General features: G+C 39.3%; 1 protein-coding gene across 4 annotated transcripts in view; it reads left to right on the plus strand.

The window, feature by feature from the left end:
* MON2 (MON2 homolog, regulator of endosome-to-Golgi trafficking) overlaps positions 1 to 12,888 on the plus strand; it is a 64,327-nt gene that overhangs the window by 34,562 nt on the left and 16,877 nt on the right. For all 4 annotated transcript variants that reach the window (XM_082239428.1, XM_082239426.1, XM_082239425.1 and 1 more), the window contains exons 18-23: positions 5,455 to 5,528; positions 5,610 to 5,700; positions 6,101 to 6,202; positions 9,694 to 9,804; positions 10,737 to 10,912; positions 12,493 to 12,655. In XM_082239428.1, coding sequence (XP_082095554.1) covers positions 5,455 to 5,528; positions 5,610 to 5,700; positions 6,101 to 6,202; positions 9,694 to 9,804; positions 10,737 to 10,912; positions 12,493 to 12,655 — 717 coding nt within the window. The remainder of the gene's footprint in view (positions 1 to 5,454; positions 5,529 to 5,609; positions 5,701 to 6,100; positions 6,203 to 9,693; positions 9,805 to 10,736; positions 10,913 to 12,492; positions 12,656 to 12,888) is intronic.

The following is a 12,888-nucleotide window of genomic DNA, read 5'->3' on the forward strand; positions in this document are numbered from 1 at the left end:
GAGGTAGGCGTGCCACCCATGTCTGTTATTAAATCCTTCCAAGTCTAAAAGTTCATTATTCTCTAATTTTACCCACTCTTTTATCCAGCACAAACATGCTGCCTCATAGTACAATCTCATGTCTGGTAGGGAGAAGCCACCTCTTTCTTTTATGTCAGTCAATAGTTTGAATTTAATTCTGGGCTTCTTCCCTTCCCAGACATATCTTGAGATCACCTTTTGCCAGTCTTTGAAATCTTTTGTGCCTTTTATTATGGGTATAGTTTGGAACAAAAATAACAGCTTGGGGAGCACCATCATTTTAATCATTGATATTCGTCCCCAGAAAGATAGTTTCATTCTGGCCCATGTCTCCATATCTTTTTTTATTCTATTCCAAACTGGGGTATAATTGTTTTGGTACAAATCAATGTTCTTTCCGGAAAGCCATATTCCCAGGTACTTAACTTTTCTAACTACCTCAATCCCTGTTCTTTGCTGCAGTAGTTCAATCTTATCTTGGTCTAAATTTTTGACAATCATTTTTGTTTTCCCTTTGTTCAATTTAAATCCTGCTAAATTTCCAAATTTCCCCATCTCTTCCAAACTCTCCTTTATGCTTTCTATCGGCTCTTCCACAGTCAAAACCACATCGTCTGCATAGGCTTTAACCTTGTACTCGTTAGCCCCTAATGTGACCCCTTTAATTTGTCTGTTTTGTCTTATTGCATTTAGTAAGGTTTCCAGAATCACTATAAATAACAGTGGCGAAAGGGGGCATCCCTGTCTTGTTCCCTTAGCTATTTTAATATCTTCAGAAATGACGTTGTTGACTATCAGTCTTGCTTTCTGTTCTGTGTAGATTGCCCTTATACCATTCAGAAATTCCTGTCCCACCTCCATAACCTCCAAGTTTTTCAACATGAAGTCCCAGACTACATTGTCGAACGCTTTCTCCGCGTCTACAAAAATTAAGCTTGCTGGTTTATCGCACCTATCGGAAAGGAATTCAATAATGTTGACTATATTCCTTGTATTATCACTTATTTGTCTTCCTGGCAAAAAACCAGCTTGGTCTTTATGTATAATTTTTGATAGTATCTTTTTTAATCTTTTAGCTAAAACGCCGGCAAAGATCTTATAGTCCGTATTTAATAGGGAGATAGGTCTGTAATTCTTAATCTGTGTTGGGTCCGAATCTTGTTTTGGGATTATTGTAATAAAAGCCTCTTTCCATGTTTCAGGAATGTCCTTTTCTTTTAAGATGTTATTCATTACTTCGGTCAGCGGGGCTATCAACTTATCTTTCATTTCTTTATAATAGCTTGATGTAAACCCATCTGGGCCCGGTGCCTTCCCTCTTTTCAATTCTTTTATCACTTCTTCTACCTCTTCTCTACATATTAGGGCGTTAAGTTGTTCTTTTTGGTCTGTCGGGATCTTCTTCAACATCTTTTCTTCGAGATATCTTTCTATTTTCTCCTTATTATTCCTTTCATTGTTCCTATATAGTTGTGTATAAAAGTCCACGAACCCTTTCCTAATTTCTTTCGGGTCTGTAATTTCTTCCCCATTTAATTCAATTTTGTTAATTAGTTTTTGTTCTTTCCTTCTTTTTACCTGCCAAGCAAGCCATTTTCCAGATTTATTTGCAAATTCAAAATTTTTTTGTCTTAACATTTTTATATTCCATTCGACCTCCTTATTTATTAGCATTGCGAATTGGGTTTGTAGAGCCTTTATTTCCTGCCTTATCTTCTCATTATTAGGTTTTTTAATCAATTTTTGTTCGTTGTCCGTAATTTGTCTCAAGATCTCTCTTATCTTTTTTTCCTTGTTGTTCCTTTTCCATGCATTTTGTTGGATACATAGACCCCTCATCACTGCTTTGGATGCATCCCATACTACACTCATTTTTGTCCCTTTATCTGAATTATCTTGAAAGTATTCTGACAATTTTTTCTGTATTTTTTCAACAAATTTTTGGTCGTCCCAAAGATTATCATTCAGTCTCCATCTGAAAGTCCGTTCTTCGAATCCTTTTAACTCCATCTTAATCGGGTTGTGGTCTGAGATAACTTTAGCCTGTATTTCAATTTTTTGGATTCTTGGTACTAATTCGTTCGACACCCAAATTTGGTCTATTCTTGACATTGATTGGTTTGGTTCTGAATGGTACGTAAATTGTTTTTCTAACGGATGCCTAAATCTCCAGATGTCAATTAGGTTACAGTTCTTAATCATCATAAAAAAAGTCTTTGGCAACTTCCCTTCTTTATTCTTTGTTTCCCTCAATCTATCCATTTCTGTTGATACCACGCCGTTCATATCTCCCATTATTATAATTTTTTTATCCATATATTCAAATAATTTTTCTTCCAATAATCTAAAGAATTCTGTCTTGTTCCCATTTGGGGCGTAGATTCCAACAATTATCAGTTCTTCACCTTGCCATTTAATCTGAGCCGCTATTATTCTTCCTTCCTCATCCTTAAATAGTTGGCGGGACTCAATTTTATTTTGAATATATAAAACCACCCCTCTTTTTTTCTTTTTGTCTGAAGATACAAATTCGTTCCCTAACCTTTTATTGATGAGGATCTTCCTGTGTTTTTTGGCCACGTGTGTTTCCTGTAAGCATATGATATCCAAGTTCTTCTTCTTTAAAATACGTTCAATTCCGTTCCGTTTCTTCTTATTGTTCATTCCATTAATATTCCAGTTCCATAATTTTAACGTCATTCTCCTTACCACTATCTGGATTTAAGAATTTAAACTTAAGGTCTTTCTGTCTCTTCTCCTTCTTCTTCTTCTCCCTCTTCGTCCGACTCTCTTCCGCTCTGTTCTTCTTCTTCACCTAATTCAGATTCCTCCTTCTTTCTTAGTCCTCCTTCTGCTCCTTTAATCTCTTCCTCTCCTTGTTGTAATTCTTTGTATCTTCTTGTGAATTTCCCTATTTCCTCAGGGCTTAACAATCTTCTTTTAACTCCTTTGTAAAAGAAAGAGACACCCTCCGGGAATTCCCATCTAAAATCGATCTTATTTTTCTTAAGTAGTTGCACCAGTGGTTTGTAAGCTTCTCTTCGTTTCAACAGCCTTATTGGAATGTCTTTAAATATAATTATGTAATTCCCGTCAATGTAAAGTCTCTTCTCTCTGTTCCTTTGCAAAATCAAATTTCTCATCTCTCTATCCTTAAAAGTAATTAGACAATCGCCTGGGAATTTCTTTAGTCTATTTGACTTAATTTTCATTCTGTAGGCATTCTGTATTGTCATTGCCAAATCCTCTTCCGGAAGCTCCATCCACTGCGCAATTTCTTTTATTAATCTTTCTCTTATATTTTCGTTTTGCATTTCTGGAACTTGCCTCAGCCTTAAATTAACCTCTCTCTGTTTCAGTTCATTCATTGCGATAGAATCCTTTATTTCTTCTTGTATTTTGTTTAGTTCTACAATCTCATTTCCTCCTCTTCCCTTTTCATCTCTTTCATTTCCTGTTTTGTCTTTTTTAATCCTTCATCCACTCTCCTTGAGACCTCCTTAATCTGTCCTTTTAATTCACTGACTGTCTCCTCAATCTTCTTATCCATTTTTCCTATTTTATTATCTACCTGTTCTAACTTCATCTCCAAATTCTTTTCGCTTTGTTTTATTTCTGCAAACATCTTCAATATTTCTGTTCTAAATTCTGTTTCCTGTTTTGAAGCTCTCCTGTCTGTTGGGGTCCCCCCCTCTCCCCCTTTTTTCTGTGTGTGCGACATATTCCTCAGTGTTTCGATAACAAATATGTAAACTGTATTTTCCTGTGTAGTTATAGTTCCAGCACTGTTATATACTGTTAAGCACTATTAACCTGACCACCAAAAACCAGGAGATATCACCTGTATAAGGAGAAAAGAGCAGAGAAAAGAGAAAAAACTAACGCCTAAAAAACTGTAGACACAAAAATTGCAGAACACAACTTCCTTACACTTTCACCTCAAAGTCCTAGATATTATCTTAATTATTGTCCCTTCTCCTGCCAATTTGAGGGGGTTAGTTGTCTGTCCACGTTCTTCTTGCCCCTATTCGGGCTAATCCAAATCAGGTTGGTCCAGCTGACCTTCTTGCCCCTATTCGGGCTAATCCATCCAGAGCGTTAAACAGGTAGAACTCTAGTTATAGTCTGAGTAATCCAAAAGGCAATGTCCTTAGTTCAAGTTACAGTCAGCTTACCACTTCCAATATGATCCAATGTAGTTCAAATTTTAATATTAAAACTGAATAATCCCAAAGATGTAATCCAATAATAAAGGAGGTATCTCTCCGACACAGTTATCACATAAATATTTCTCAAAGCCTAAGTTACCTCCTTCTAAATTTCAGCTTAATATTGGTTTGAAACACTGAAAGGATAGTTCCACCAACATCAGCCACTAGGGGGATAGCTCTTCCAACTTAGGGAGAGATAGTCTTTACAACATATTCCACACTGCCTATTTCCAGCTGTTCACTTTGGTTTAGTTTAATTTTTAAATTTGACTCTCATTTATTTAAAGTCCTTAGCAAAAATTTAGAGAGAAAAAAGTGAACAAAAACAGTGGTGAACAAAAAAGGGGAACCTTCAGATGCTTTTCCCCCTTATCTGAGAGTACTTTAAAGTAATTTAATATGGCGTCGGAGGTCCTTCTTACTTTCCAGTTAATATGGCGTCGAAGTTTCTTTAAACTTAGTAGTCTCTTCGCAAAAGCGTTCACCAATAGTCCTCTCTGTTTCCTATAACTTCACTTATTGTAGCTACTGAGGATCTTTAATTCACACAGTTTCTCTGCTCCCCCTTTGTTCCTCCCTTTCTTCTTTTTCTTTATAAGAAAGTTACTTTTTAACTTGGCACAAATCCAAACAAACACAGGGGAGACAGTTACAATAGCCGCTAGCGGCAGCTTACTTTCACTTTTGGCTCTGCAATCAGCGCTGCGTCTTTTTCATTGAAGCCAGACAAACCGCTGAACTCGGAATCTTCTCCTTTTAACCGGAGGCTTTCTTATTGTTTTAAATCACCAGTTCTCAAGGTCTTAAGTAGCAAATCCGGTTTTCTTTGTATTGAGAGCGGAGCGCTAATCCCTGCAGGCTCGGGGCTTCGCTATTCTGCCGCTGCAATGGCTGCCCGATTGTCTGCTGCCCGTACCGTCGCTCTCTTCACCTCCTTCCAGAGGTTACCTGGCGACCAGGCGGACAGCTTTGACGCCGCCGGGAACCTAGACCTCTAGACACCCTCCAGAGGTTCGTCGGGGGGTTTTCTGCGCCCTAAAAACCCCCCTTTTCGGCCAGAATAGCTAGGGCTTTCTCACCGGAAAAAACCCTCGCCTGCCGCTGGAGCCGCGCTCGCACCGGAAGTCAGCACCGTAAGAATTTGTTTACTGTGTAGCAGAATAAATCACATTGTATTTTTATGTTATGCATTTGCTTACATAATTTAATTGTATCCTTTCAGGTTCTAACTACAGCTGTTATGACTGACTTACCAGTTATCTCCAACATACTTTCCAGGCTATTTGAAAGCTCACAGTAAGAGAACTGACTTTTAGATCACAATGTTTGTTTCTAATCCCTTTTGGCAATAGTTCTAATAATTGATCCTTCCCACAGGTACCTGGATGATGTTTCATTACATCATTTAATAAATGCACTTTGCTCCTTGTCGCTGGAAGCAATGGACATGGCCTATGGTAATAATAAGGTATAGTATATTTTATTCTGGTTTTCAGACATGCTTTATAAATTAACTAACTCCTAGCTTTGGTTTTTAAATTTTTTGCAGTTCAATATATTATTTGTTAAGTCAGCATCATATAGAATGAATTGTGCTAATGATTCTACTATTGAATTTAGGGCATTATAACAACATGATAGCTGAGCTTCACAGGAAGGTACACTAATGCAATTGTTTATTTAAAGTTTAAATGCACCATATTAAAATGTGGCGAAACAGCAAATAGAAAGATTAGCATTAGGAACTAACTCAGAAAATGAGCTGTTTTAAGGAAGTAGAAATGCAGAGTATAAATACTTTAAATGGAAAAATATAATGCAATAGGTTGTTAAGTCAAGTGACTGTTTTAAATTCTGTTTATGCTTAGGAGCCATCACTATTTGCTGTTGCTAAGTTGCTCGAAACAGGACTAGTTAACATGCATAGGATTGAAATTTTATGGAGACCACTGACTGGCCATCTCCTAGAGGTAAACAATATTTTTATAACCTTCAGGTGAACCTTTGTATTTTTCCTCTGTGGTATTAAAACTTAAAAACATAAGGGTGTGTTTTTTTTGAAAGCCATTTATGCTACATTGGTTTTTAATTTCATCTTATTTTCTATTCTGTTTCTAGATTATTTTTTGTTTCTTATAGAATTTGCGTTGTTTTCCCCTCAGCACTATTTAAGTGTGGGTTCTATAGCTTCTTATTAAATCAAGCTGTTTTGATGATGTTGAAAAGCAGAGCCCAGGCAAGTTGACATATCATACTTAAAGGCATACATCTGCAAAGGCAGAAATAAAGCTGAAGTATCTTAGAAAATATTACAAAATGTAGACGGAGGAACATAATACCTACAGTGCAATCCTGTGTATGTTTACTCAGATGTAGTACCAGTGTGTTCAGTTGGACTTAATTCTAGGTAAGTGAGATGGTGCTGTCAAACTGATTTTAATAATCTCAAATGAAAAGGCACCTCTTACTGTATCCTTGACGTCTATGGAGACTGGAGTTACTCTTCCTGGTAACCAGTTCTGTTCCATTGTAGTTCCAGGCTTAGGAGTTTCCCATAATATCATTTACTGTAAAGAGAATGTCCATGCAAAGAATGCTGGAAGCTTGGAAGCAGGGGGCGGAATTCATTTACCTCTATTAAAGAGGACTCTTTGTTGTTCACTTTCTCTGATATATCTAATATTGAGCTGTCTAAGGACTTTTGGTACAAGGCTGTGTGTGTGCCTGAGTTCTTTTCCTCCTGGTAGGATGGTAATTAGTTTGGAAAGGATCCACATGATAAACTCCATTACATAGTTGCAATGTTCTCATGCATACCATAGTTATTTCACATAAGTCACTTGTGCTAGTATAGTCATCACCTGGGAAGAAATTATGCACATGTCTGTTCATAAGTCAAATATTAGTCTTATTTAACTGCTTATGAATGATTGGTCATTTATGGATTGAAGTGCACATATGTGTAATCCCATCCTATAGAAACACTTATGGGAATCACTTGTCAGAAGCTGTTTCATAATTGCAAATTAGTGAAGGAAGCATCCTGATGATACATAGGAATATTGCTCTTTATACGATTAGGATAAAGTAGTTGTCTGTTCTAGTTATTACATGGCTGGCTAAAATGCCAGGATTACCTTAACAGAAAAATGCATAGACATTTGCAGTCTGTGTAAAATATAGTCTTTTTAAGTTGTCAATAAAAGTTTGGTTGTAGATAACAAATGTATATATAAAATAGAAACACAATGAGTTTCACTGGCTAAAATGGAAGGACTTGTACGACCATTTATACTGAATTGAAAGAAAAAAATTTGTCTCAAAACTCACAAAATTCTCATATCTTAATTTCAAATTGGATCCTACTGGAAAATGCAGTTTTGGATTTAAATTCCATAGCAGGGGTGGCCAAATCTGAAGAGACTGCGATCTACTTTCAGAATTAAAAACTGGCAGTGCTCTACCCCCATTTTTTAGGAGTTCAGCTCAAACTTGTTGAGCTTTTTTTATAGGAAGGGAGGAAAAACAGTTTTGAGGGGGTTAAAAAAACTTTATTGGGGGACTTCCTTTGGGGGGGGGGTTAAAGGCAAGGAACAGGGGGTTAAAGGCAAGATCGCTCCGTCTTCCCTTCCAGAGATCAAACAACAATGGGCAGGGCGGGGCAGGAGTCAGTTTTAGCAACGCTAAGGAATGGGAGCCAGAGATCGACCGCGATCTACCAAAACCTCGCATGGATCTACCAGTAGATCACAATTGACCTGTTGGACATCCCTGTTCTATAGGATAGACCAACACCCTTTCTTATAAGTTTATTCATGGAGCTTTCCTTTTTTTATTACAGAGATCTTTGTAACTTGATAAGTAATAAGGGTGCTTTATAGAATGTTAGGTTTTATATTCTAATGGTTGAAAAAAATATAAATCCAAGATGACCTGACAGGTGGTGATTCTCCACAATGGGGTTTTTCAGCATTCTCACATGGGGGTTGTTCTGGAGAACCACATACAGTTCCCGAACGGCTCCGTTTTTGAATGTTTCGGCTCCTGAACGCCAAAAACCCGGAAGTAAATTCTCTTGTTTTCGAATGTTTTTTGGAAGCCGAACAGCTTTTTCTCCATTGACTTTGCCGACCACCCTTTGAATCCTCAGTTGTCGGACATTTTGGACATCAAACAGTCTTCCAGAATGGATTACGTTCAACAACCGAGGTTTAACTCTATGAATGGAGGGCGGGGCCAGAGGCAAAAGTGGGTGGAGCAAAGGATGTGACTCTTACCTTTATATACTAGACTACATTCCAGCCCCATGAAAGTCAGGTGTAGAGTGTGTGCGTACACCCCCCCACACCTACACTCCTGCTGCTATCCAGGCAAGCAAGATTTATTTTCATAGCAGTCAGTCAAGCAGAAGGAGGGCGTGGAAACAGAACTGGGGAGAGATGTGGCCTGGGGTGAATGCATGGCCTAGGGGAGAGCCCAGGTGACCAGATAAAGAGAAATGGAGTCCACATTCCTGGGACACCCTGCCCCCCCCCCCAGCCGTGGCTCTGTAGCAAGGAGGGAAATGCGTGTATGGATTTGGGAAAATTTCTGCAGTATCTCTTTTTAACATGCAGTGTATATCTCTTTTTCACATTTTTAGGATTGATAGGCATCATAAAAATGGTTTTGTTTTAGAGGCTTGACAAACAATAAGGCTTTTTCCCCTTGGAGAAATAGATCAGTTCTCAACATCTATTTTACAATATTACAGAACCATTCTAATCACACAGGGCACACTTTGGAAACACTGTATCTCTGTATTAAAACTGTTTATGGTGTAAAGCTCAGTGATGATATATTAAAGATTATTGCTCGTTGTCTTGGTTTCATATTTTTTTTACTTCTTCCCTACTGCTTCCTCTCTCTTTTTATGCAGAAGGTAAGTTTTTCTTGCAAGTTTGTCTTCCTTATTTACTGTTTGACTTTGTGCTAATGAGTGAATCTTTTCATTTTGCTGTTTGATGGTAATAGATCATATTGTAAAACCTCATAAGGAAAAAGATTGAGCTGCAAAGAGAGATTTTGATATACTTAGAATGACTCATTTGTAGCTTAGGGCCAGCTTGCACAGTTGGTAAATCTGCAATCACATATATCATTGGAATTGGATAGAGAATTTATTAAGATACAAAACATCTAAACCTAGAATTAATTATTAGTCAAATAAGAAATATGTATTTTGTATTTCCTATTTTCAGAAGCCACATGAGATAAGAATTACAAAGCACCATGCATGCTGAAAGGGCCTCAGAAATTACTATTAATATAATAACACAGCAATTGTTGTATATATGTACCAGATCAGCTTATGGTTATCAGTATTTTAAAAGAATTCATAGATTGAAAACCTATTATTAATGTTGAATATTTATTAATGTGCATTCCGGCTTGACTAAAGAAAGCTATATTGTATATTTAGGTTTGCCAACATCCAAACTCACGGATGAGGGAATGGGGAGCAGAAGCTTTAACGTCTCTCATCAAGGCTGGGCTGACATTTAACCATGATCCTTCACTCTCTCAGAACCAGGTAAAATAACGCTCCAGGAAATAAAAAATCTTCTGGAAATTATGCTCCATAGCAAGCAGTCGTCGTGTAATTTATATTAATTGTCAATAAGAATCAGAAGTTATTTTCCACAGTTCTGTGCATTGTTAGCTACGTAATGAATATATAGCTGGAATGTCTGTGCTTCTGGAATTTCCCATCCTACATAGCTGACTTGTAGGAGTCAAGGCTGCTCTTCCAGCCAGTAGAAGTGGCTGCTTGTTGAGCTGAATAGCAGTGCTGTCCTATGTGTGCTGATTCAGACCTAGGGGGCTTACTCCTAAGTTAGTCAGTGTAGAACTGGAACCCCAGTATTTTGTTACAGTAGCTTCATACCTAGCTAGGTAGATACCAGAACAATATGTTGGCTCCCAACCTGGAGGTTGTAGGGTTGCTTCTGTTTCTGTTTCTTTGTTCTGCTCACTATTTTTTACAAGATTCAGCACTACAATAAACAGGAGGCTTTATTGCAGAATGGAGGTTGTGGGGTATTGGGGGAATCAGGTCGAGTAACGATGAGGCAATAACCCAGGCATCTTGTGTGGACTTTTCACTGTATATGAGTAAGCAGCAGGAGACACAGACAGCTGGTGGCTACTAGGCAATTATATTTTCCCACTCTTTTCTCCTCTCTTCTAACCCTTTTGGCACAGATCTGGCTGCAACTACACTTCTAATGATGATATGCTAGAAAAGTAGCTGCTGGCCAGGATCTTTGAGTTGAGGCAACCTAGGCTGGATTTAGGCTGGAATGTAGAATTTCAGTGTTTCACTTTCTGTCCCTCTGCAGCTGCCATTGGTGTCCAATAGGTCCCTGCCTCCCCACTGAGCTTGTCACTTCTGAGTATGATGCTGTTTAGCTTCAAGATGCTTTCGTAACTAAAGTTCAGTCTCTACTTCCCTCTTATTTCTAGAGACTTCAGTTGCTGCTTCTAAATCCACTGAAAGAACTGTCAAACATCAATCACCCTGATATTAGGCTCAAGCAACTGGAATGTGTGCTACAGATTTTGCAAAGCCAGGGTGACAGTCTAGGACCTGGGTGGCCCTTGGTACTTGGAGTCATGGGAGCAATCAGAAGTGATCAGGGGTGAGTTTCTTGAAGCCAAGATGCAAACATTTACTATTGCTAATCTTCATTGCTGCTTCTGTTTCTTAGGTCACTTTGTGGTGCTGCTCCATAGTCTTTTTTTATATATAATTATTGCACCAAATTATTGTGCAAAATATAGTAACCTCATTCCTAGGGTAACAAGTTTTTTTGTGGCTCTAGCACATAACTAAAAAAATTAAATATTCTGATGTCCTCTAAGCTTCATCTTTTTGCACCTAGTGTTTATATGAAAAGAAAAGCTGCTTATTTTCACCCAAACTTTATAACCTTTTAGCTAATACTCTCAAATATATTTAGTACATAAATGTATTTAAACAGGGACGCGGACTTATAAAAAATATTGGGGGGGGGCCGGGAAAGCTCATGAATAATAAATAAGCTCATGAATATGCAAATAAAGTGGCGCCGCCTCCTCGTGAGCGAATAGGGGAGAGCGTGCTGCGCCTATTAATCAGCTCCGGAACAGCTGATATGCGGGAAACGTGGGGCTAGCCGGAGAAGAGAGGGCGAGCCCCCTCCGCTCCAGCCCTAAACCGCTGAAACCGCCAGGAGGAAGGAAATTCCCCCCGGCAGTGCCTTGGCAGTGGCGGTGGTGCTGCGAAGCAGCGAGGCAGGAGCCCCCACCCCCGGGGATTCCCTAATCTCGCGGGGGACGGCCGGGGCTCTCCGACTACGGCGCGCGGCTGGCTGGCTGGCTGGCGAGAGAGCAGGTGGGGAGGAGGCGGGGGACGGCGGCGGCGCTCTGCTGGAAGGGCGCCCGAGATTATGGGGGGGGGAGCCCCCTCAGGAGTCGGCGCCTATGTATTTAAATGTATTTAGTGCATGTGGTTTGTTCTTGCTTCTGTAAAGTGAATGACCTATGCCACACATACAAAACATTGCATAATGGTCATATGAAAGTCGAAGAGAATGGTGGTATTACATGTGACAAGCCATCAATGTGTAGACTTGCCAGTTCCATACAACTTGGTGGTAAAAGGTAAAGGACCCCTGGACTGTTAAGTCCAATAAAAGACGACTATCCAGTGCGGTGCTCATCTTGCTTCAAGCCAAGTGAGCCAGCGTTTGTCCACAGACAGCTTTCCGGTCATGTGGCCAGCATGACTAAACCACTTCTGGAACAACGGAACACTGTGATGGAAGCCAGAGCACACAGAAATGCCGTTTACCTTCCCACCGCAACAGTATTTATTTATCTACTTGCACTGGTGTGCTTTCAAACTGCTAGGTTAGCAGAAGCTGGGACAGAGCAACGTGAGCTCACCCCGTCATGGGGATTCAAACTGTTGACCTTCCGATCTGCAAACCCAAGAGGTTCAGTGGTTTAGACCACAGCGCCACCCACGTCCCATAATTTGGTGGAGGGGATTGGCTTCCTTGAGCATGTTGAAAATGGACAGGTCTGTATAGTAAGCAGCTAAGCACAGAGAGTTGGACTGATGCAGAACTACCACGTATCTAGTTGAATGTATCAGTTGGGCAATCATCTGTTTGGTAGTATGATATTTTATGACCATTTGATAAACCTAGAAATTTTTGTTTTGCTTTCTTAATAGAGAGTCTCTGATAAGGACTGCATTCCAGTGCCTACAGTTGGTTGTGACTGACTTCTTGCCAACGATGCCATGTACTTGCCTACAGATTGTTGTAGATGTTGCTGGAAGCTTTGGGCTTCACAATCAAGAACTCAACATTAGCTTAACATCAATTGGTCTCTTGGTGAGTGTTTAGTTTAACCCCTAGCTGTGAACTTTACTTTCTAATGTTTAGCATTATTTCGCATAATTTAACAGAGAGATTGACTTTTAACGAAATGTGCATAGGATTGCTCTGTAAGACTTGGACTGCATACACACCCCATACATTCCCTCCCCCCCAAAAAGGAATCCTGGGAATTGTAGTTTACCCCTGACAGAGCTACAACTCCTTAACAACTGGCAGCTCCCAGGTTT

This window comes from Podarcis vaucheri (genome assembly GCF_965113315.1).
Source record: "Podarcis vaucheri genome assembly, chromosome: 10".
NCBI lineage: Eukaryota > Metazoa > Chordata > Lepidosauria > Squamata > Lacertidae > Podarcis > Podarcis vaucheri.